Source organism: Camponotus vicinus, unplaced genomic scaffold (genome assembly GCF_025532165.1).
Source record: "Camponotus vicinus isolate PSW18456_S1 unplaced genomic scaffold, iyCamVici1.0 SCAF_12, whole genome shotgun sequence".
NCBI classification, from domain to species: Eukaryota; Metazoa; Arthropoda; class Insecta; order Hymenoptera; family Formicidae; genus Camponotus; species Camponotus vicinus.
Genome location: NW_028141948.1, coordinates 1,294,318 through 1,319,543, shown reverse-complemented (window position 1 = coordinate 1,319,543; position 25,226 = coordinate 1,294,318). Strand labels below are relative to the sequence as shown.

Below are 25,226 nucleotides of genomic sequence, written 5' to 3'. Positions count from 1 at the left end.
TGCAAGTAATCGCAAATATAAACATTCGAATATAGACGAGAATATTCTAGAGTCGGAAACCATTACACGACGAGTGACTCGTCAATATAATTTAAGCCCACATATATTATTTTCAAAATAATTTGTTTAATTTATTTTCTAATTTATTTTCTAATTTTTACATAATTTTTCCATTTTTAATATCAAATAAGGTTTGTAAGAATAAAGAGTTTTGCATAAAATTAAATTAAGAATATAAGGTTTCGCTGTATTTATAAAAAAATCTATTAAAATACAAAGCATACTGTAATATATAACAAATGGTATAATATGCAAATCTTACTTTTATTCAGAAATCCACTTTTTAATAATTGACAGATATATTTATATGAAATTTTATATGAGAACTACTCGCACTGCATATAAATAAATATATTCGCATAGTTCAATCAATCGTCATCTTCCTCAAGTATAACTTGAAATGTGGCTAGATAGGAGAAAGCAGTCGAGACGAACTAAAAATGATTTAAAAATTATGAATGTTTGATTTTGATAATTTAGGATTTAGGTAATTAATTGTGTTGTTAATGGCAGTAAAAATGATAAATATGTTATCACAAACAAACTAGTATATAAATATAGACTTATATATTTATATTATATAGATAAATATAGATTTATTTATTTTTATATTATTTTTGTTAAGAAAATAGAATATATTATTTATACAATTAACAAAAATACGTTTGAGAGCTGTCTCTAAACATTTATTTTATCTCTATTTTTAAAATAAAAGCAAATAAAAATATTTGTGCTGGGTAATTTAATACAACAATATCTAAAGCATGTATCTCATCAATAATGCAAAAATAATATATTCATAAGCACAAAAATATGATAACAAAAATTATAATAAAGTCAGTGACTCACTGAGGCATAATAATTTAACGAAACGGTCGGTAGCATGCAGGGTATGTTTACAGTTATAGGTTGTTGGCAACGTAATAAAGTGTGTACAAAATTCTTCTGAAAATCAACTTTCCCGTTATACCATATTGAATCATACGCAGCGTGTGCAATATTAGTGCTCTAAAATATTAAATTATATGCATATTATAATATCATATTTTTTTCGCGTATCTCTACATTTATAAATGTAACTTACTGCACTTAGTAGGTGGTCAGCTGGCCACGCGCATAAGTATACTTTTGCAAGAGATGATATAAAAAAGATTAAAAATGTTGATTTTACCGACATTGGTTGTCGCTAATAAAAGAGAAAATTGTAATAAACAATAGCAATAGTATGTAGCTTCTACATTATTTATGCTTCATCAAACGATATATGTTTTTTAATTTACACGATGCGTACGATACAATACGTATGAGTTATTTTATATAGAATAGTCCAGTTATAAAAGATAAACATTTTGGAATAATGTGAAATGTAATAATGGCATATTATAAGAGTTCTTTGTTTAGTGAATGAGATGAATAAAAGAATACATTTTTATAAAATTGCAACACTTTTATTTACATTTCATTAGACAAGGCTAATTTTACTCACACTAAGAAAAATGCAGCCAGTAAATATGATAATTAGTGTACTAATAGTCACCGACGTTAACATCACATATCGACTAGAAAGAGTTACTTTTTTTCCGTACCTGAAATGATATATCTATTTTAATCAAGATTTTGTAACTATGCCTATAAAAATGTTTTATATTATTAAAGCAATTATTAAAACAAATCAATAATATAATGAAATAAAAACTTAGACAATTAGCATATAGACCTATACATAAAAGTTTATGTATCTTTTTAACAAAAAAAGTATCATGTAAGTAAAATTCCAAAAAAATTTTTTTGAAGATAATCTTATTTAGTAGAAAATAATTAATTCATTAATCAACATCCGTGAAAGTTAGTCATTCGTATAAACATTATAATGTAACTTTTCTCATAAAGTTTTATTATTGTGTGTGTGCATATTATTTTATATATTTATATTCATATATTTATATTCAGTACAAAATACTACCGTATTTTTTTAATACTTGACGTGGCTATTTCTTATATTTTTAATATTAAATGAAACGAGAGATGATAGAAAAAGACAATGTATTTAATATATATTAAAAACAATATTGATTTACCAGAGTAATTTTTGATGTTCTTCTATACATGCACGTAATTCTGCAAATTCTGTGACTGCTCGAAATCTGTTGGATAAGATATCACATCTCGCTGATACGAACCACAGCAGAAGTGCGACGAAAATATTTGCACTTGCTTGCGTACAACTTTGATATACAAATAGTGTATGATGTAAATAAATAATAGTCTTCAAGGGTTGATAGTCCACAGAAAATGGATAATCTACATCGACGGGAAATGGATGCGGTTCTACAATAGGACTAAGGAGAAACAGTAGACCAGTAACAGTGAAGACGGATATTGAACATATATAAATTGATTTACAACTATCAATATATTGATGAAAAACATTCCTCTCTTTTGGTTTTGCATGCTTGCAATAATCCTCCAATTCATAAATCACATACTGCAATTGAATTATGATATTAGATAAACAACAACGTTTATGATATAAGTATGGTTGCGTTCTTTTATAATAATATAATTTAAATTTTATATTAATTAGTTTTTCTTTTGTACAAAAATATATATCTATATATGAATCAGAATTAATAATTTCAAAATGTATAATTTTTACAAAAAAGTAAAACAATGATATAAACAATCGAATAGTAAATAACATATTTTTTTAATTCAAAAGATAGTAATAAACACAGACACACACACATATATATATATATTTATTTATTTATTTATTTACTTATTTATTTACTATTATATGTCTATGATAATAAATAAATAAATAAATAAATAAATATATTGTTGCATTCTCGCCATCAAAATCTTGTCATTCGGTGTCAGCTGACGGGCCGATCGATGATATCGATCGGCCGCTTGAACAGAAGAATGTGCAATCGCGGTGGTGATTGAAAAAAATTAATATCAGCTAGTATTCAGATTTGAATTTGAATTTAATCGCTCGGGTATTTATGAATTGTGTATTCCTGTACATAATAATTGTGTTGTGTATAAAGTTATTTCTGTTCTTAAGAAAATGTACATTTTGCATGTGCACGAGCGTGAAAGAACTGCGAGTAAAAGAGAAACAGCGTCGCGAAAACGCAGCAATATATATATATATAAAATTCTATTTTTATTATTATTGTGTTTGTCAATTAAAATAATATTGTTTATTTCTTACCTGGAGACGATCATGTTGCACCCAGTAGCAAATTATTTGTATTGGAACCTGTAAAGAGGAGCATAACTCGCAGCATAATTTCAATATTAAAAATAAATCTGACCGATTAGTATAAATTGTATACATTATCGTAACTGCCAGGGTCAATCCGTGCAAGATGCAAAAACAACGGAATATTTTGTTACATATTTTTTCCCATTTTGTAGCAGTTGATGGTAATGGCCAGCAACAGGCAAATAACAAACTGGCTTTCAAAAACGCCAAGAGTTTCTCTATTGTCAGTGTATCTGTCATTATAAATGTTAGGATTATTCTCTTATTCTGTTACACGCGTACATATGATTCGAACTGATTTAATCAATAGAGAGTGCTTCGTGCATTTCGTGCAGGATATGCCAGGTTTTAATGTATGTATACCAGTCATAAGCACATAAAATTTATATAATGCACTTATATATCCCTTCTTTCTTTGATGCACATTTCCTGTTATAATTTTACTTTTGATAGAACCATGTGTAAGTTTATAAATTATACAATTAGCAAATGCTGTATCGACGCTGAGTGTAATTGTACAATTATCTTCTTACTTCCCTAGAATCTCAATTAATGTGGGAAGCAGAATGGGAAATATTAGAGGGCAACAAAGGAAAGTACAACGTCGTCACAAATAATACCGTCAGTACACCCACAATATTGGTACAAAGCTAGTATTATATATGTACATAATTTCTTTTGAAAAGATTATCTGATATATGCTTGATGTATTTTATTGTGGATATGTGAGTTTATTAATAATTGTACACAAAAGTTTGAATATTATATTTACTTAAACAAATTTCATACACTAATTATGAGATAAATTAATTAATTATAATATGTTATTATAAAAATTAGAAATAGGGATAAAGAATATCTTTTAGTTCCTTTTTTATTTAAGCTTGAAAGAAACAGAAAAAGTTATCCATATTTAATTATATATAAAATTATATATGATTATGTATAAAGACAAAAATACACTTCGATATTTTCGAGTATCGACAATACATACCATATTTAAGAGTGTTCAACGATATTATATTTTTGTGCTAACTTATTTAATACAATCGTAGAAGGAAATAACAGCGAGAAAACTTATAATTACTTTTATCGATATACGAAACTATATAATTGTTTTCATTAATATACTAAATTTCATTACCATATACAACATTAATGCTTCTCGTTTTATTTCTTGTATAATCAAAAAATCTAAAGAAATTAATTTTTTTCGTATTATCCTGTATTATCAGAAAGAATTATTCGAAATGTTGTCAGAAAAGAGAATGTTGTTGAAATGTACTGCAAAGTTATTAAAGCAACTTCTTTAAATACAAGTAAAATACACATAGCAAAATTATTATACAATACTTATAGAAAGAAAAATAAAATATAAGAAGTTTAATATTCACAGAAGAAATATGTACGAAGAATTAAATAAAATTAAATCATCAAAATCATATTAAACCAAGCTAAAAGATAACTACTGTAATACTGAAATGTTTTCTCTTACAGAAATATAATGTTGAAATGTTAAAGCTGCTAGTAAATCAAGAACTGTTATAATTATAGGTCGTTGACAGCGTAGCAAAATGTATAACATCATTTTCTGGGAATCAATTCCATGTTCATACCATAATGAATCATATGCAGCATCTCCGATATCTGAACTCTGCAAATATTTTTCAAACCTTTGAATATACTACAGTATCTTATTGATTTGTTTTGTCAAAACTTACTATGGTCATTAAATAATCAGCCGGCCAAGCGCATAAAAATACCTTCAGCAATGATGAAACACATAAAGAACTTTGCTTTCACAGACAACGGTAACCGCTATTTAAAAAAGTTAATTATTTAAAATTTAAAACTATTGATAAAACTATTGATAAAACTAATAAAAATATGTCTCCGATATAATATGTTGTTCTTAAAATATATATAGAATAAAATGTTACTATCTGAATATATTATTGTTTGAACATTTTATTGTTTCTTCTATATTTGTTTCGTTTTTACTTTTATTTAGGATTTTTTTATTTCTTTAAACATTTAATTTTCTTCCACATTTTAATTGTTCTTCATTCAAGAATATACATATGTTACAGCGAAGAATGAAATGGGAGATTTTACTACTTAAATTTGTTACTAATTTTGTTATTAAAAAAAATTATATCATAATAAAAAATATACACACACGCTGAGAATGCTAACACCGCCAAATACCAATGAATAGATGCTAATACCAAGAGACAATAATATTACGTACGAAATTGATAAACTTATTTCTTGCGCAAACCTGTAACAATATTGTATGATAGTAAATATATTGTATGATAGTATTTCTGTAAATATATTGTATGATAGTATTTCTCTGTAACTAATTAATCAAATATGACAAGTAAACATATTCTCCAATATTTTTATATAATATAAAGGTGTATAAGCATCATATAATTATATATGGTTTCATATAGCCTACTGCTATTAATTATCCTATGATTTTTCGAATTTGAAATATAATATTAGATATATATCTTTGTAGAAAAGAATTTAATAATTATATAATAACAAATTCAATAATTAATAATAAATATTAAGCATAAAATTCAATAAGCAGAATTTAATAATTATATAATAATAAACATTAAGCAAAAAATTAATAAACGTTAATAAAAAATTTTAATTGATTGGACTAATTGTTTAATTTTGATATGGACTGTCGACATACCTTAAAAGTTCTTGATGCTCACTGATACATCTTTTCCAGTCGGAATATTTCGTAGTCGTACGAAACTTGTTGGATAAGATTTCAAATCGTGCTGATGTGAACCACAGTAAAAAGGCAAGAAAAACATTAGAGCTCACTTGACAATAAATTTGATATATTCCGAACATATGATGGCAATACACAATGCAATGACAAATTGTTTAAGATTGAAGACACTTTTGCACTTTTCCTCATCACTCTTTTCATACCTGTTCTTTCTCTCAAGCAGTGAAGTAATTCTTGATTGAATGTTTTACAAATTTTCTCAATTCTCGATTTTACACGTAACAAGTAAGTAAAAATATTAAGTTACTTCACTTTATAAACTTAAAAATAAGTAAGGTGTATATCAAACTGTCTTCAATATTATCGTAATAAGGAAAAATCGATTGTTTTCGTATCGAGGATTGCCGATATACAATAAAGACATATTTATGTACATAAAATTATTTCAAATAAATATCTCATTTTAATGATAACAGTTTATTTTCTCTTTTCCTTGTTTTACAATGTTTTTAAATCTGCTTAATTTATTTCATTTTGTTCATCGACTTTATTAAAAATTTTTATGAGAATTTACACTAAAATAAATTAAAATGTGTATGCATAATTGTCGAGATTATATTGATTCTATTAAGAATCAATATATTAATCAATTAAAATGTGTATGCATAATTGTCGAGATTATATTGATTCTATCAAGAATCAATATAATCTCCAACAATCCGTTACAGTTGAAGTTAATCAAGCAAAGAGAAAAACTTGAATAAAAAGGAAAGCAACAAATAAAAAAAAAAATTAAAATAAAAGTGATTCACGCAATGCGACTGAGTCAAATCAAAATTACAGTATTATAAAATTTAATGGTCTCTTTGAACACATATGCAGAATATTCTTGGCTGAAATTCGCATGATTGCACGTTCTTTAATTTCGTTTTCAGGAAATAGACTTTTATAATAATACTTGTATACGTGTGTGTATATATCCATATCAGAGAAAGATAGAGATAGATAGATAGGTAGAGAGAGAAATTTAAATAAATATATAAAAGATGTGTGTATATATAGAATTGTAGCATAACTCGGAACAGCTAACATTTTAATCAAAATATTTTCTCTTTACTTTTGGGCTAAAGGACATGTCATATCATAACAATATTATATCGAAATCAAAAGTTAGTCGTGCTATAACCGTTGTAACGTATAAAAGTGATATTCTCTATTAAATCAAAGCACATCCACTTAAATTAAAACACTTATTACTACTACAATAAGATAAAGAGAAACACCGATATATCAGCGTCATGGCATCTAAGGTAAAAAAAAATTATATTTATATGCTATAAGATATTTCATAAAACGTAAAAAAAAATTAAAAGTATTATTCCTTGCACTAATAATATTATCGCGTATATTTTAGCTCCCCTTCAAGATAGAAAATGACATAATGATAGGAGAAGAAGAATTAATCGATGATAGTTGCGTCAATACCGGAGAATTGATTTTGGACGCATTTAAATCCAGACCGGATTTCATTGGCCAAGTATGACACATAATAATAATTAGCATTATTTCTTTAATGTATGAAGAAAAAAGATTTATTAATTATTAATGTAAAATCACATGATTCTATTTAATATAATGCATTATATTATTTCATTTTGATTGATATGTGATAGGTGGATGCAATGACGGGAGAAGAAAATACATTCCAGCAAATGAGGGAACGGAGCGTAAAATGTGCATTATGGCTGAAAAAAATGGGTATTCAACGCAATGACGGTATAGTAGTGTATACTTCTAATCATTTGGATGCTTATATACCATATTTAGCGACTCTATATATCGGCGCTATTTTACATGTATGGAATATAAATGAGCCGAGTAAGTTAATTTTTTTCAGAATTTCTGTATTTTTATTTATTTTTATAATGCATATGTGTATATAGGCCAGTTGATATATTTATTTGTTAATATTTTTAGTAAATGTACTATGTCATTTGAAGGCTCATCCAAAGGTAATTTTTGCTGATGATGACAAAGCTTCTTTTATTTCCACATTCAAAATATGCGAGTTAGATATAGCTTCAATAATTATAGTCTCGATGAAAGAAAAGGACGAAAAGATGAAAGAAAAGGAGAAAGACCAGCAGAAAGAAAGAAAGGGAAACAAGAAAGAAGAAGAGAAAAACAAAAAAGAAAAGAAAATTATTTCCCTAAAATCAATTTTAAACAGTTATTTTAAAATTGAAATTGATGAATTTTCTTGTACAGAATTGAAAAGTAGTAAGGACACCGCAGTGATACTGTTTTTTGCTAGCACAACTCATGAGATGAAACATCATGTGGCACTTCCGCATGCATTCTTCACAGATCCATCGAATCAGCAGATACCCGATATGAAATCTAATGACGTTGGCCTATGGGTCGAATCGTTGCATTGGAATATCAGTTTGCTTCTGACAGTTCGCGCTATTCTTTCATACGTGAAAGCAGTCAAGATTAATATAGTTTTAAAATTTGGCAATATAATGTTAGAGTCAGATGTTAAATACTTTTGTAATGCTATACAAGAGTATAAGGTAACGTAAGAAAAATAGTTTTAATCTTTTGTTGAAAATGTATGAATTATAAAAAGTTTTTATTTTCGCTCTTATTTTTCAGATAAATTGGATATTCTTAAAAAATTTGATGAGTAAATTGTTATTTATTGATAATTACCAAATGTTCAAGAAATGCGATATTTCTTCCTTGAAATACATAATAATTGGTGGTAGACAACTTTCTGACAATAATTATAAACCTTTTATTGACAGAATGGTAGAGAAAGGCGTTTCTGTTAGAAGAGTATACTGTATGTATATTCATAAAAATGTAATTTACGACCAACAATAATGAAGACCGCTCTTAATATTATTGATTGCTCTTGTATTGTTTAAGGTTTGCCTGAAATAGGTGTGATCGCTTATCAACGACCCAAAAAATTAATTAAAGAAGAAAACAAAATTACAAAAATTCTATCTAGCGGTTATGTGAGTAAAAATGTCTCTGTGTCAATACTTGATCCCGAAAAAACTCCGTTGGAAATAACCGAGTTGGGTATAATCTGCTGCAAATCTCCGTCTTTAGCAAACAGCTACTTGCATCCTATTAATGCAAATTTAATGACTGTTACTGATAATTATGGTAAGTTATCCTTATTTAATTGATGAATTTTAATACTATAATATAAAGGGTGTTGAAAAAAAAGGGTCACATATTTTGATAGCAGGTAGTATTGATCAAAACAAGAAGAAAAAGTCTAATTAACATGGGTCCTAAGACTAATATCTTCAAAGATACAAGCTATTTTGTTATTTGAGCTCTTTGTCATTTTCTTATTAGTCGTGTCATCTTTAGAATGTAATGAACAAAGGAGTAGGGGAGAGTGGGGTACAATGGGGATACCTTTTTTCTAGGTGCCTTAAAAAATAAAAAATAAACAAAGAGAGATAAAAAAACAATTTTTATTTTAATATGAAATGTAATCATTTATCTTCCATAAAAAAACTGAAGTATGATAACAAAATAAAAACTCTTTTTTTACAAAAAACAAAAAATTTTAATGCTGACTCAGCATTAGAGGAGGTGCTCTATGTGATTGCCATTCACTCTCACGCATCTTTCAGCCCTACATCTTAGAGAATCACGCACTTGTTCATTACATTCTAAAGATGACACGACTAATAAGAAAATGACAAAGAGCTCAAATAACAAAATAGCTTGTATCTTTGAAGATATTAGTCTTAGGACCCATGTTAATTAGACCTTTTCTTCTTGTTTTGATCAATACTACCTGCTATCAAAATATGTGACCCTTTTTTTTTCAACACCCTGTATAAGACGGTTAAAATAACACAAATAACTAATAAAAAAACCATCGTCATATACATATGAACATATAAAAAATCGCCTACATTAATTATTTACGTTAATCATTATAAAGAGTATTGGAATCATCGGGTTATTTTTTTTCTTGTAGATTATATATATTCTTATGCAATTTTTTATCATCGATAAAATTATAAGTAAAATAAAAACAAATAATTAAATGTTTTCTTCCTGTTTTCAACACATATGAGAATGTTTGTGTAATATGTTAAAACTCTTTTATGCATATTTAAATTACGCTTTTAATAAAATATTACGTATTTTTCAGGATGGTTCCATACTGATGATATAGGTCGCTTTGATTCAAACGGTTGTATCCACATTTTTGAGCGTTGTAGAAATCTTGTAATATACAAGAATCATTTTATTATACCAATGCATATTGAGAATATATTAAAGATGCATCCGGCGATAAAAGACGCTTGTGTAATATCTATAGATAATAAGTCTGATGGTCATCATCCATTTGCAGCTGTTGAACTAAAATGGACAAAATTTCAGGTTCAGAATTGATCATTTTTCGCCAAATTAAATAAATATATTGATTATTAATTGATTTATATTATTTTATTAATTGATTTATATGTAAAAAATTTATGTAAACAAATTCAAATTTGTTGTACTTTAGGTAACGGAGAAGGAATTAATAGAACACGTAGCAAACATTATAGAAGAGGATTATATGCAGCTTCGTGGGGGCGTTATGTTCACAAGTATGCCATATCTTCGCAATAAATATCCGGATCGATCAGTTATTCGTGCAAGGGTACATAATTATTTAACAAGAAATACTTAAGTCTAAAAGAACGTAATCGATTTATATTAGACAAGCTTTTCAGAAATTCAATTGATCTGAATTAGTGCTATAATTATTTTATTGTCGGTAGAAATAGATGTTTATTTAAATAACTTGACGTAAGTCTGTAATGTCGGATTATACAATATGACAAAATTTTAATGCATTTAAAATATAAATGTATGACGCAACAAGAACTTTCAGTAAGAAATATATATATTATATATTTTTTTTATATATACTATAAATATATATACTATATATATATACTAATAAGTACATATATATACTATACATATATATATATATATATATATATATATACACATATATACTATACATACATACATATATATATATATATATATATATATATATATATATATATATATATATACTTACATATTGAGAGGGATATAAATGTAGCGATGAAAGAAACGAACGTGACTGTACGAGAATTAAATTTATATGTCAGCGTTTTCAACAAAATTTATCTAATTATATATGCAATTGTAAAAAATAATTCTAGTTATAAATGAGTATTTAGATGCGAAGTAAACACGCAAAATATACTAGAAAAATCATTAATTGTTTTTTTATGAAATTTTTATTTTTTTTTCCTATTCCTGTCGATATTTCAAACATTCAATTTTATTTCTGTAGACAGTTCTTTTTAAGTAACAAGAAAAGAATATTTGCATTTTTCCTTTTATTATCAAATATATGAAATTAATGTCTCTTAATTACAACAACTTTTGATGTCAAAACTTCAATCAAAGATATTTCGCATAATAGTATTTGATTCCGTAATATCATAGTTTCTTACTAAAATTAATCGTTTTATTTAAAACATTTTGCTTTTTAAATCTCGTTTCTTGCGTCTTACTTCCTCTGCTTAATTAGAATAAATTTTTTTTAATTGTCACTTATTTAATTAATTCCTCGATATAATTTCGTCTATGCTTTTGCATATATTTTTATTTATATTTCTCATTATAGAAGTTGTCAAAATGAGTCAATTTTCAAATCCATCATTTGAACATTGCATTTGTGATACTGTACAAAAGTATAAGGTAATGCAAAAAATTTGTTTTAATTTCTCTTATATTGAAAATGTGTGTATGTAATTATAAAGTATTATATTTACAATCTTACTTATTAGGTAACTTGGGTATTTCTGAAAATTGACGTGTTACTCAACAATTTTTTTCACTACGAAATTTTTAAGAAGTATGATGTCTCTTTCTTGAAACAAATGATATTCGGCTGTAGAATTACTATAAACTTGCTTTATGAAAATTTTGTCGCTGCGCTGTCAAACGTTTCTGTTATTCAAGTATACTGTGTGTATATTCATTACAAGTTTAATTAATAATCAATGATAGTAAAAAAAATGATAGTGATGCAATTTAATATTGTATTGATGACTTTTGTATTGTTTAAGGTTTGCCTGAAACAGATATGATCTTTCATCAAAGACACACGAAGAAACTAAAATCTAGTTACATGAATAAAAATATCCATTTAATTTTTGCTGATTTCAATACTGAGTTTCTCACTGAAAGCAAATAATTATTGTGTTATCTGGTGCAAATCTCCGTCCTTGATAAATGGCTACTTTAGCATTTATAGGCCCGAATCTATAATTCCTGTTATTGATGACAATGGTTAGTTACAACTTTATTGAATTGATTTTGTTATTGTAATAAGATGGCTAAAGTAATACAAATAATTAATAAGAAAATATCGACATACATCATATAGAATCGATATACGTAATGTAAAAAATTTTTGATATTATGTAGTAATGTGTGTAGTTATATAGTTATTATGTAGTTATGTAATTATGTCAGTTTTTATAAAAGTTTTTATAAAAAGTATTGAAATCATCGGGTTATTTATTTCTTGTGTTATAAATGATGTATCCCGCAATTGTTCATTATTTAATAAAGAAGGAATAAAAAAAAATATTTCGTTCCGTTTTCAACACATATTCACAGAAATATATATATATATGTGTGTGTAATATGTCAAGGTTTTGATGATATTCAACTTAAAGATTTCTGATAAAATATTATATGTTTCACAGGATGGTTTCATACCAATGAAGTAGAATATTACCAAGCAAATGGTAATATTCAGATTCAAGATTCAAGTAGACATGTTATTAGATACAAAAATTATCGTTTTTCACCATTGGAAATTGAGAAGGTGTTACTAGATCATCCGGAGGTGAAAGGAGTTGCTGTAATACCTGTAATTAATGCTCGCGATGGCCATCATCCAATGGCGTTGATTATACCAAAGGAGGGATCAAAGGTTGAAAATATATGTATTAAATTTTGTAAAATGAAACAGATATATTAATAATAGATTGATTTATATAAATAATTTGTATTCGTTGTTGTATATAATTTGTTTTCGTTTATTGTACTTTAGGTGTCGAAGCAGGAATTCATACAATTTGTAGCAAAAAATATGGACGATTGTATGCAGCTTCGCGCAGGAGTGCAGTTTGTGAAGTCCCTAAAATTCTCTTCCAATGGATGTCTCGATCGTGATTTTTGCATTTTGTGAGCGATTGAACATAAACATTGAAAAGAAAAGGATTAATTAATTTATAGGATTACATTTATTTTATGATCTGTAAAAATATACATATTTATATAAGTTGATATTAATATGATGTTACGTGCTCATAAATTACATTAAAATGACAAAAACTATGCATTTATAGCATATTACGGGATATCAAGGGATTTCATATTGTTTTAGAGTTTAAAAAGTAAAGTCTGAAAGAATATGTATGACAAAGTAATTCACAATTATTATTTTATTATATAGAAATAATTGACAATATTTTTACCACAATTAGTTCATCATTTTTCAGAGAATCTTACTATTATCTTACATTGAAGAGAAATTTATTAAAATAATAAAATTATTAAATTCGAAATCTAATGCAATGCCAATTGCTCGCAATAGTTGCCGATCAATTGGAAATGGATACTTTATTACGAGCGGAAATGTATCAAATCCACGAAGTAGTGGATCCAAAAATAAACAGCCCTACGGTAATTAAGCCTAAGGTCGTTGCATATAAATATATGTATCTATCAATGTATTTCTGAAATACATTTCTTTCTTCTGCTTTCACCAGGCGATAATAATTTTCCATTTGAAAAATTACTACCTACACAGTTAGGAAGGCGATATTTAATTTAAATTTTACATATGCTTCGTTGAAATTAGATTTTATATAAGAGAAATACAAAAATAATTTTCAATTAATATCTCAGGAATTAATAATACACAATTTTAACGATATTTTTTGATACAACATTGACAGGATTTTTTGATTACAATGATATATGAATAAAATTGATAAACTCGGTTCCGAAATCTCGAAATGTGAAATGTCAAAAATTTTGAAAAATATTTCCATTTCACATACTTATATACATTCATATACGCAAAATGATTGTCATAAGTTGCACGATTAAATAAATTATACAACTGTCGTATACGTTTTTTCATCTCTTGTCAGTTAAACAATGAAAAATAAATCTTCAACTGCATTAAAGCTGTGACACAATATTAGTTGTGATAAATATATGTTATATTAACCATAATTCATAAGCATTATAATAATATTATTATAATATAAAAAGTTAAAATTTAACACAGTAAACATTAAAAATAAAAATACATTAATTATTTTATCTATATTCTTATTAAACTTTCGTATTTGTATTTCTATCGTCATTTGATAATAAATGTTGAATAATAGTAAAATATCATATAAGTAATTATTATTTGGAACATATAGGACATATACAACATATTCTGATGACTTTTTTAAAAATTTGCTTTTTCTTCAATTAAATTTTAATTAAACCTATTGCCATTTTTTACTATATCTCATAATTTCTAACATTAAATATTTTAATGGTAAATCCAAAATTCTTAAATACGAGAAAGACTATTAAGTAGAAAAAATATTGAAATTTGAATATTTAACAGATATATATCGCTTTCCCTATAAATTTAAATAATTATTTAATTACTAGTAACTACTAAATGATTTTCAATTTCTTACTTGCAAACGGTCGTGTTGCAGAGTAAACAACAATATTTGCAGGACTTCATATAGTATGCCCACTGCGCAGGTTGATTGCATAAGCATTTGAATACTTTCAGTCCGATAAATAATCGTATATATTAGCTCGATCATCACCAATATTGCGTGCAAGCTTGAGATTATACGAAATATTCTATCACAAACGATTTGAAATTTGGTTGCGTCTCGCGATACTGGCCAACAACAGGCAAATAATAAATCCACCTTCAGAAATGCAATAACGTTCTCTAATCCTCTTCATATTAACTGAATCTGCCTTTGACGATAGACCATCACGCGTTCCGGTTGAATTGTTTCAAACGGAAGGATATACCCTCGCAATATTCTTACGATTTTATAAAAAACTTCATATTATAGATGAAAAAGATTCAAGAGAAATATAAGAAGCTATCATTAATACACTCCCTCATGTGTATATATCAATAGTATAAAATATCTTAAAGCATATTATGACATTTGGATAATTATACTTACTGATTATTACTTATTCTTATTTTCCTATCTTCGGAGCTCATGCATGAACGTGTGAATTAATAAATTATGCGATGGCAAGAAATATACCAGCAACACGCATGTTTTACACGCAGCAGTTTTCTCTCAATCTTGAATTATTATCACAATAATGTTTCTTACTTTTATACGTTGATTGAAATAGTATAAATGGAAATACACACAAAAGAATTGTATTATGGGTAAATATGCCTTTATTTGATTTTTGACAACATCTATTGAATGATTTTAAGAGATTGAATGATGTTAGAAATATTAGATAACTTAAAATTTATAACAAACAAAAAATGTGTATTTAAAACTTGACAATTATTACATCAACCTTTTTTTTCTTTTATTATCTTTTTTTTAGCTTATTTTTTTCTTTATTTCCATTCTAATCGAAATTTATTTGATATGATATATTTTGTAGTTTTATTACTTGTCTTAATCTACTTATGATGATCATCCGATTTCATAAAACGCGCAAAAACGTGGAAAAATGTACAACAAAATCTATATCCCTAAAAGACTTTTAAAAATAAATTTAAATATTCAAATGATAAAGATAATTGGTATACGAAATAAAAAAAGCCTTTAACGGTTAAATAAAAATTAATATAGATATAAAATCCGTTAAACATATTGTTTTATTTGCTATAAACGCAAAAAAATTAAAATAGAATAATATATGTATAGTATATGTTTTAAGTTTTACAACAAAATTATCAGAATGTGAGCATTATAATTTTTTGTACCGTCAAATTCGTGATCGAAATTCTGAAAATACAGACTATACAGACATCCTTTATAGATTTTCATATTGTTATATATATATATATATATATATATATATATATATATATATATACACACACACACACACACACACACATATGGTACATACATAGACATATACATATTTGGAGTGTGCAATATTTTCTTTTTTCAGCGTAATCGAAAATAAAATCTGAATTATTTGTGGAAGGCACACTTATCGTCTTGATTTGCGTTATATTAATTAAGAATTCTTATTGTAATATTTGTTCGCAAAATTACTGGATTTTAGTCCTTTATTAACAAACAATTTCAGGGAAAAATACAAGTATCAAAAGTCATCAAAAGTAATAGAGAAGCGTGGAAATTCTTTTACTATGATCTTGTAGAACTGTTACAGTTGCTGTGATTTAAAAAATATTAATAGCAAATATTAATATTTTATTTTTCGGGCAATTTTACATATATTTGGCAGGAAAGTTTATATTATTATTAATTTTCAAATTTTTAAATATTTCTGTGTTTAAATCTGTTTACAAATACTTTGCTTATTTATATCTTGACTCAAAATTTGACAGAAATGTTATTAGACATTTTTTAAATAATTAAAATCAAATTGCACTTTTTAACATTTTTAACCACAAATATTTTTTATTATTTTTATATATTAATATAACAAATATATTATATATTAATTTTTATTATTCTTTTCGTTCTACCATAAATGTCTCTTTCAATTTGATATTACTTTCTTCTGTTTTGTTTAAGATCTGTGTTATTGGAGAAGCACGCAAAAAAAAATATATTAAATAAATGTGTTTTTTTTTTAAGAATCGATATCGAATATCGCGATATTGGTAATAAAAACCGAATAATTCGATAAATTCCAATCACAAATTTTATTGAAGTTTAAGAAGAAACGCGCTAAACAATTATCCACGATGCCTGTTGCTAGAATGATGTCGTGAGGCCAATATTCCGTTTATTATGGTCATGTACGGCTTTTTTTGTTTTTATCTTATCATTAAGCATATCAGATAAGATAATAAATAATAAAAGATAATAATTCATATAATCAAAAATATATTTAAAAGATGTAACTTAATTGTGTGTATATTTATTATTTTTATCTTTCTCTTTTTCTCTCAAAAACTATACATAAAAAAATATATAATAATCTATTAAAGTAGCTATCGGAAATATATTCTGAATCTATAGAAAAAGTAATGCGCGCGCGCACGAGCATAATACATGCTTAGTACATACATGAATTTATTAATAATGTGTGTGTGTGTGTATATATATGTATATATAAGTATGCATACGTTAACTGTCAATGAATTAAATTAATAAAAACATCTTTAAGTTTTTTTTGAAAGATGCAGAAAGTATAAGAAGGATAAAAGTATTTAAATTAAATGCTCTCCTACATGCCATCACACGAATACAAAAGTAAGAGATAACATCATAATCTTTTAGTGTATCAATTATGATGTTATAGCAAATGACATACAGTATTAGACAAACAAGTAAAATTCAAGCGTAAAAGCAATGATTGTACAAATTATGATGTTATAGCAAAAATTGGTGAAAACCAGGATTCCACCAAGTAAAATTCATGTTATTTATTTATTACAACTGCAGTATGTAGAAGATGTAAAGAGTCAAATAAGGAAATTAAGGCCCATATTCTGAATCCTTTTTTATCGATAAAAGTGCCTCTAAAAGTGACATATAAGCCTTCTGATTGGCTACAGGCCGCTTTTAGGAGCACTTTTATCGATAAAAGAGGATTCAGAATATGGGCCTAAGTATTTAATATAATGAAATATGTTCAGTCTCTCGCTGCTATGTCGAAAACATCAGCTATTCTAATTGGATGATTTCCCGTATATAATCTATTTTTTTGTACCACCAGCATTATAGAAACAAAACTTATTCCAGTTTGCCCAAATACCTCATTTCGAGATTTCAGATACTGATATATAACTTTCCGAATTTCATCAATATCCATGTTCTTTAGGATGGTTGCACCATCATTGGTAACAGTGATATCTCCATCGGAACTCATCATCAACTTATCTAGCCCCTCATAAGTCAAGGCATCTGTAATAAGACCAGCCACAGCTCTTGCCTCAGCTCGACTTAACTGCAATCAAAATATTTTTCTATTTACATTTATTTCAATTTTCTATATAAAAAAAATCATGTTATTTAATGGAACTTTAACGGAACTTCATAAATTAAAGAAAATTATTATCTTGAGAAATTAAAATATTAATTATAATGAAAATATGAAAAGTTATGTATCATAAAACGCAAATTTGTAATTCTCGCTTTCTGTAATTTCGGTGAAATCTAGATTGCCTTACATGATCACAAATCCGCCAAAGGACGGATATTATTCATGGGACATGTAAAAAATTCATTCGCATTCCCTTTACATGTGTAAATCAAAAGACAAAATCCGAAAAACAAGAAAAAAACTAGAATTTAATCGAAACTCTCTTTTATTCGTCAAGTCTAAATGCCGCCATTAATTATGTCACGTGGCCGATTCTTGAGAAGCCGCAAATCGTCAAGACATCGCGAGGAGAGGTTTAACATATCCCGTCATCCACGAGAGAAACCTCGCGAAATTATAATCGAGACGCGATACGAATCGGGGTTTCCCTCGTCCTGGTTTCTTACCTCCTTGAACTCATCTTGACTGGCGAGCCATTGCTGCTTCTCTTTCTCGTTTCGCAAGACGATATAACGCCGGCCGGATTCTTTGAACGTTATGGCTCCAGGTATCGCCGTCATTTTGACAGTTCAACGCAATTGCAAATGGATTATCGAACAACTCGTCCTCGAAATAACGATTGTCTATCAACCGCTTGTCGATCTTACGCAGCCACCTTCCTCTTTTTCGGCAATTTGAATTGTCTACGACCGGAAACCGGAAGAGCCAGCGCAGACGACGATGAAATTTCGAGATTGATTTAAGCCAGGAGCACAGGCTTTTGCATAGGCGCATAACCATAAGGATAAGGAAATTGATTGGTCCACAAGTATATGCATAAGAAAATGAACCAATCAATTTTCTTATGCTTATCCAACTTTTGTATTGGCTTAGGCTGAGTTTCCACTGAGTGCGTCACGCGTCGCGTCAACCAGCGTGAGCCAATCAAAACATCCCATTGTAATAACATGTTTTCCGTGTTATTATAATGGGATGTTTTGATTGGCTCGCGCTGGATGACGCGACGCGTGACGCGCTCAGTGGAAACTCAGCCTTACGCGTTGCCGCGTCCTGTGTGCAGTAGCCCTTAAGGGTTGTCTACAATGGCCGTAGCATAAGGTTGTAACGCCGTAGTCGTAAGAAATTGACCAATCACAATTGATTATTCTCCTGAGCTTCAACTGGGATTGGTCAATTTCTTACGACTACGGCCTTACAACCTTATGCTACGGCCATTGTAGACGACCCTTTATGGTCGATAGAAATTTACGAAAGCGCCATCTATAATCGTCTTCTCTAGTAAACTATTTAGCAAAGGTATAATTACCATTTCGATGAAACGGAATGGAATGGAACGGAACGGAACGGAACGCAACGGAACGTGGTGCGCATTTCATTCTGCGCATAAACTATCCCTTCGCGTTATTAAGATATCGCTTCGATGATTAACTTAATTTCCATCGTCGGGATCCCGGCTGCTTTATCGGTTTAAGGCGCGTACCCGAGAAACGGGAATCCACCGGCGGGAAACATCGTTAGATTCTCGATAACCGCGATGTGTAATACGCGCGAGAATAATTCGAGGAAGTGACGTGCTCCAGGAATCAAACACTCGTCGCGCGCGCGCGCGCGTTTCTATTGAGGCAGTGGCGGCGAACGCGTCGAAGAGCCGGGCCGACTTCTCGGAGCCAATTTCGCCATTGGAAAAGCGTAATTACCAGTTGGAAGCGTAAACCGTTGTCGAAAACCTGGCAGGCAGGTGAACTTGTCCAATGAACTAAGTCCGTGTATCTCGCATCTCGTTGAAGCTAATCAAGCAAGAAACAAGGTAAGATGTTTTCCGCGAAAATGCGGAATAATAATTACGCTTCGCTTCGTGCAAGTATAATCCTAATTTCAATTATGTAGAGAAAAGGAGAAAATGCTATGCGATTATATAGTTTCAATCTTCTCTCTCTCTCTCTCTCTCTCTCTCGTCTTTCTTTCTCTTTTTTACCACAAAATTTTACAATAAATTTCGCGGAAAGAACCGAAGAGAGAGAAAGGATGATTTCGTTCGTTTGATTATTAATCATGACTCTCACGAGATGATGCTGATGTGCATGATTAATCAATGAAGTGTAATATGTGTCATTATGCATGTAAATATAATATCGAGCATGAATTAATTATAATATCGTAGAATTCTGCTATTTACGTTTAATCAGTCTCGATAGAAATTTTAGAATAATCCGATAGATGGCGACGTTATGATAAAAATTGCATTAAATGTGTATGTATGTGTTATTTATATAATTTTCTAATTTTCATTTTAATTAAATATATATATATATATATATTGTCCATATTTTCTTCGAATAAAACGATTAAAAATAGACCTCCGTGATATTATGAAAATTTCGGCGAAATATAATCAGATAACAATCGTTTCTCCCAATTGTATCTTAATTTTATTACCTTTTATCACATTTTAGTTGAAGATTGTCAACATATTTCTTGGTTAATTAAGTTTCACACACACGTGTATATGCATGTTATTATAAACATGTAATAAATATTAGTTTTATTCAAATTTTTTTCTTTATTATTAAGAAAGAATCTACGAGCAAAATTAAACTTTTGGATAATTTTGGAAAACACCCTATGTATATTATGTTGTAAGAAATATCACTCTTTTAAAAATTTAGCCTTTCATATTATTTAGTAATTAATTGAATAGTAGTTAATCAAGTCTAACAATCGTACCTTTTTCTGTTGCAGAACGTTTTCATTTTCTTCCGAAAACCAGCAATATCCTTCAACACAGAAGCAAGTCCCACTTTGACCAAGTAAGTCACTCCACATCGCTTACTAAAATAGAACTGAGACATGATTAACGAGAAGCATTTAAAACGGTAATCATTGAACCAAACATCAAAAAAATTAGATAGATCAAGCAGAGCGTGAAGTTCTACGACAAAATCACAAAGTCGTGATTAAATGACAGTTTATTATCGTTCGTTCTTCAGATGACTGCAATTTATCTTATGCCAGTGAATCCTTGCTAAAGTCGATGTTTGTGTTTTCGATACTTTGACTACACTCTTATTTTGTTCCTGTTATCTAATTTTATCGAAAAGTAGCAATCCTTGAAACGCGTCTAGTCAGGAAATTTTTATGCAATTTATCGTATACAATTTTGTGCGTCACAAGAGAGCAAATATATAAGTAACATGCTTTAGAATCCAATTATTTCGCTATTTTGCGTCAGTGATTAAGAGAATAGTATTAAATATCTCAAAGCATATTATCACATTTAGATAATTATACTTACTGATTATTACTTACTCTTATTTTCCTATCTTCGGAGCTCATGCATGAATATGTGGATTAATAAAATATGCGATGGCAAGAAATATACCAGCAACATATTATTTTACACGCAGCAGTTTTTCTCTCTATTTTGAATTATTATCATAATAATGTTTCTTATTTTTATACGTTGATTGAAATGGTATAAATGGAAATACACACAAAAGAATTGTATTATGGGTAAATATGCCTTTATTTGATTTTTGACAACATCTATTGATTTTAAGAGATTGAGTGATTTTAGAGATATTAGATAGTTTAAAATTTATGATAAATAAAAAATATGTATTTGAAACTTGACAATTATTGCATCAATCTCTATTTTCTTATCTTTTTTTATTTCTTTTTTAACTTATTTTTTATTTTCTCCATTTCTAATAGAAATTTATTTGATATGATATATCTTGTAGTTTTACACACTACTTGTCTTAATCTACTTATGATGATCATCCGATTAAAACGCGCAAAACGTGGAAAAATGTAAAACAAAATCTATATCCCTAAGACTTTTAAAAATAAATTTAAATATTTAAACGATAAAGATAATTGGAATACGAAATAAAAAAAGCCTTTAACGTTCAAATAAAAATTAATATAGATATAAAATCCGTTAAACATATTGTTTTATTGCTATAAACGTAAAAAAAAATTTAAAGTAGAATATATAAAAGGATACAATAAAGTTAAACTAATGCTGGAATTTGTTATTTTTGTTCGAGATCGCGAATAAAGTTAAGAAAATGATTATCACAGTTTATTTGCATAATTATTTTAATATTTTTCATTTCTGAACGAACAATGCATTCTTTTATATTGTTAACTATAGAGAAAAAGTAGTTCTTCACGAAATCTAATGAACTCCCTTGAATTATGCCTCCTCACCTTCAGAAAGGATTATTCGAAACGTTGTTAAATACGAAAATGCCGTCGAGAGGTACTATAAAATAAATTAATTTGTAAATATATAAGTGGATCATACTTAAAATTATAATACTAATAATACTATATATATAAACTCTGAAATCATAATAAACATATACCCAAAGCAGTAAAATTCAAAAAGAAAGTATAAAATTAAATATAGAATGCAATTCATGATGCTTAATGTTCACACGCACCTTTACAATCCCATAAATAAATAATTATTAAGAAAATATTATAAATTAAATTTTTGTTTGTATGAGTAATCATGATTTTCTTATTTGTATCATGAATTATGACGCACACTCAACATGTAATTAGAATGACGTTAGAATGCATTATCTTACAGAGGCATAATGTTGAAAAGATAAGGCTTTTAACAACCCAGGAACAGATATAATTACAGCTCGTTGACATCGGAGCAAGGTGTATAACATAATCTTCTGTGAATCAATGCTTTGATTATACCATAATGAATCATAGGCTGCCTCAGCAATGTTGGAACTCTGAAATATGATTTAAATATGATTTAAATACACAAATATATATTACAGATATATTATATGTAATATGTATATTTATGTAATTTTTAGATATTTTTATCTATCTAGGCTTACTGTCCTCATTAGATGATCAGCTGGCCAGGCACATAGAAATACTTTTGTCAATGATGTCGAACATACGATTATATATTGAATCTTTATGGATGATGATAATCGCTATTTAAAAAAATAAAATATAAATATATTAGATAAAATATACAATTAAATCTTATTTAAGAGAGATTAATAATTGATTAATAATTGTAATAAAAAAAGATACATACGCTGAGAAATGTAACGCCACCGAATATTAACGCTACAGTACTAACACCGAGTGATGATAACACTATGTATGCGATGGAATCACTCATTTCTTTCGCATATCTAACATTTATTAACAATTTATTATAATATATAAGAATTCTGTGATTAATTAAATCATATTAAAAGAAACAGTAATAAAAAATTGCATTGAAAACATTTTACATTAATATAAAATTTTCATTGGGATGATTCTAAGTAAAAATATTATCAATTAAATTTCTTGATATTATGATTTCTAAGTATTATAATATTATAATATTATAATATTTAATTATTATAAATAATTGAAAAAAATTTCTAAAAATTCCATTAGATTCATTCCTTTGAAACAAGTAGTACTTTTTGCTACATATTTTTATATCATGGAAACAATGAAAATACTTATTGTTAGAATGATTATCGTAAAAAAACCTCTAATATAATTTTAATAGTCAACAGAAATAACAAATTTACAAAATACCAAATTTTTTTCTATGTATAAGATTAATCAATTTTGCACTGAAATGTCATATTTAATCAATTTTTAACATTTACCTTAAAACTTCTTGATGCTCCTGTACATATTCTTGCCATTCAGAATACTTCGTGACACTACGGAATTTGTTGCACAAAATCTCGAAACGTGCCGTCGTAAACCATAATAAAAGAGCGAGGAAAACATTAGAGCTTACTTGACAAGAGACTTGATACATACCGAGTGCTTGATGAAAATAAATCATCGCTGTCATCGGTTGATAGTCAACGCGAAATGGATATTCTATCTCTAACGGAAACATATGGGATTGAATCAATGGTACTAAAAGTGAGCCAACTAAAGATACAGCAGGAAAAGTCAGAGTAATTCCATACAATAATATATATTTATTAATATATTTTTGAAACACATCCTTTTCTTCAGCAGTTGCTCGTTTATAACAGTCTTCCATTTCGCAAATTACGTTCTGTAAATATCGAATGAGAAAGAAAAGGATACACTCATTATTTTTTTATGTGCTGGACATTACCAAAACATTGTTGGTTAGGAAACATTCAATTTATTCAATATAGATAGGATAAGATTCAATAATTTATACCATGTATATCTCATAAATTATTAGCGTAAAAATTATTATATGTATTATTATTATTATTATTATTATATATGAAAATATTCCATATCTATATTCGCATCAATAAGAGAAAATGAATAATATCAATTTTTGTCAGTTAAAATTTCATAATAGTTTTAATAATAAAAAGTATTCCAATTATAAATGTAATATTATATTAATATATAAATATAATATTAATCATTAATCTGTAGAAAATTTAATAGTCTATCATCTTAATATGATAATGTCTATAATAAATACATATGTATGTATACATATATGGAAAAATGTATATAAAGAAAATCATATACTTTGTATATATGATTATTGCACACAGATTATTGCATACACAATATTACATAAGTACATAAAATAAGGATAAAGATTCTCGTCTTAATTACTAAAGCCACTTCAATAACTATAATTTTAACAATACAACTTTGACAATAAATCTTCAAAAGATTGTAGCAGACACATTAAATATTTATTTAAAAGTTAATAACAAATAAAAGTTCAATTTTCAAACATTTCTTAGTGTATAAAAAGAAAATAAC

General features: G+C 27.5%; 4 protein-coding genes, 1 long non-coding RNA gene and 1 pseudogene across 11 annotated transcripts; 3 read left to right on the top strand and 3 right to left on the bottom strand.

Moving 5' to 3' along the window:
* Positions 1-428: 428 nt before the first annotated feature.
* On the bottom strand, positions 429-3,574 carry LOC145963178 (uncharacterized). Its single transcript, XM_083084866.1, has 6 exons — positions 3,281-3,574; positions 2,139-2,545; positions 1,547-1,646; positions 1,145-1,246; positions 910-1,068; positions 429-494 (listed from the first exon to the last, which is right to left on the bottom strand). Exons 1-6 carry the CDS (start codon positions 3,572-3,574, stop codon positions 429-431), a joined length of 1,128 nt encoding a protein of 375 aa, XP_082940992.1.
* Positions 3,575-7,177: 3,603 nt separating this feature from the next.
* Positions 7,178-8,180, top strand: LOC145963177 (uncharacterized). Its single transcript, XM_083084864.1, has 5 exons — positions 7,178-7,402; positions 7,507-7,629; positions 7,766-7,970; positions 8,070-8,128; positions 8,172-8,180. Exons 1-5 carry the CDS (start codon positions 7,391-7,393, stop codon positions 8,178-8,180), a joined length of 408 nt encoding a protein of 135 aa, XP_082940990.1. The 5' UTR covers positions 7,178-7,390.
* Positions 8,181-8,192: 12 nt separating this feature from the next.
* Positions 8,193-13,677, top strand: LOC145962817 (putative 4-coumarate--CoA ligase 2; annotated as a pseudogene). The gene is made up of 11 exons (XR_014435973.1): positions 8,193-8,668; positions 8,751-8,940; positions 9,027-9,272; positions 10,285-10,517; positions 10,645-10,729; positions 11,812-11,885; positions 11,975-12,155; positions 12,257-12,479; positions 12,902-13,131; positions 13,252-13,385; positions 13,550-13,677. The product of XR_014435973.1 is annotated as a putative 4-coumarate--CoA ligase 2 (transcript).
* An 836-nt stretch (positions 13,678-14,513) lies between these two features.
* On the bottom strand, positions 14,514-21,521 carry LOC145962815 (uncharacterized). 4 transcript variants are annotated; one of them, XM_083084172.1, is made up of 3 exons: positions 21,189-21,521; positions 20,162-20,251; positions 14,514-18,368 (listed from the first exon to the last, which is right to left on the bottom strand). In XM_083084172.1, the coding sequence occupies exons 1-3, from the start codon at positions 21,285-21,287 to the stop codon at positions 18,054-18,056; spliced, it is 504 nt and encodes a 167-aa protein (XP_082940298.1). In that variant the 5' UTR covers positions 21,288-21,521; the 3' UTR covers positions 14,514-18,053. The 4 variants fall into 4 exon arrangements, 3 of the variants coding, with proteins under 3 accessions (XP_082940298.1, XP_082940300.1, XP_082940299.1); XM_083084174.1 differs by lacking the exon at positions 20,162-20,251 and having other exon boundaries at positions 21,189-21,514; XM_083084173.1 differs by lacking the exons at positions 20,162-20,251; positions 21,189-21,521 and adding an exon at positions 18,911-19,276.
* LOC145962818 (uncharacterized) lies at positions 19,959-23,596 on the top strand. Of its 3 annotated transcripts, none has more exons than XR_014435975.1 (5): positions 19,959-20,271; positions 21,204-21,271; positions 22,621-22,728; positions 23,065-23,141; positions 23,327-23,596. It is a non-coding gene; the product is annotated as an uncharacterized LOC145962818 (long non-coding RNA). The 3 variants fall into 3 exon arrangements; XR_014435974.1 differs by having other exon boundaries at positions 23,309-23,596; XR_014435976.1 differs by lacking the exon at positions 19,959-20,271 and adding an exon at positions 20,893-21,100 and having other exon boundaries at positions 23,309-23,596.
* Positions 22,551-24,509, bottom strand: LOC145962814 (odorant receptor 22c-like). Its single transcript, XM_083084171.1, has 5 exons — positions 24,116-24,509; positions 23,542-23,641; positions 23,333-23,434; positions 23,063-23,221; positions 22,551-22,731 (listed from the first exon to the last, which is right to left on the bottom strand). The coding sequence occupies exons 1-5, from the start codon at positions 24,505-24,507 to the stop codon at positions 22,663-22,665; spliced, it is 822 nt and encodes a 273-aa protein (XP_082940297.1). The 5' UTR covers positions 24,508-24,509; the 3' UTR covers positions 22,551-22,662.
* Positions 24,510-25,226: the final 717 nt, after the last annotated feature.

Coding starts and splice junctions, on each gene's coding strand:
- LOC145963178 (XM_083084866.1), bottom strand. CDS start 3,574: ATGACAGATACACTGACAATAGAGAAACTCTTGGCGTTTTTGAAAGCC. Junction 2,546..3,280: donor TGCAACATGATCGTCTCCAG/GTAAGAAATAAA, acceptor ATTCAATTGCAG/TATGTGATTTATGAATTGGA. Junction 1,247..1,546: donor CTGGCTGCATTTTTCTTAGT/GTGAGTAAAATT, acceptor CTCTTTTATTAG/CGACAACCAATGTCGGTAAA.
- LOC145963177 (XM_083084864.1), top strand. Junction 7,630..7,765: donor GACCGGATTTCATTGGCCAA/GTATGACACATA, acceptor GATATGTGATAG/GTGGATGCAATGACGGGAGA. Junction 7,971..8,069: donor ATGGAATATAAATGAGCCGA/GTAAGTTAATTT, acceptor TAATATTTTTAG/TAAATGTACTATGTCATTTG.
- LOC145962815 (XM_083084172.1), bottom strand. CDS start 21,287: ATGTGGAGTGACTTACTTGGTCAAAGTGGGACTTGCTTCTGTGTTGAA. Junction 20,252..21,188: donor ACGTTCTGCAACAGAAAAAG/GTACGATTGTTA, acceptor TTGCTTGATTAG/CTTCAACGAGATGCGAGATA. Junction 18,369..20,161: donor ACGGTTTACGCTTCCAACTG/GTAATTACGCTT, acceptor TTTTGATTGCAG/TTAAGTCGAGCTGAGGCAAG.
- LOC145962814 (XM_083084171.1), bottom strand. CDS start 24,507: ATGGAAGACTGTTATAAACGAGCAACTGCTGAAGAAAAGGATGTGTTT. Junction 23,642..24,115: donor GAGCATCAAGAAGTTTTAAG/GTAAATGTTAAA, acceptor AATAAATGTTAG/ATATGCGAAAGAAATGAGTG. Junction 22,732..23,062: donor CTTTTCAACATTATGCCTCT/GTAAGATAATGC, acceptor TTTATTTTATAG/TACCTCTCGACGGCATTTTC.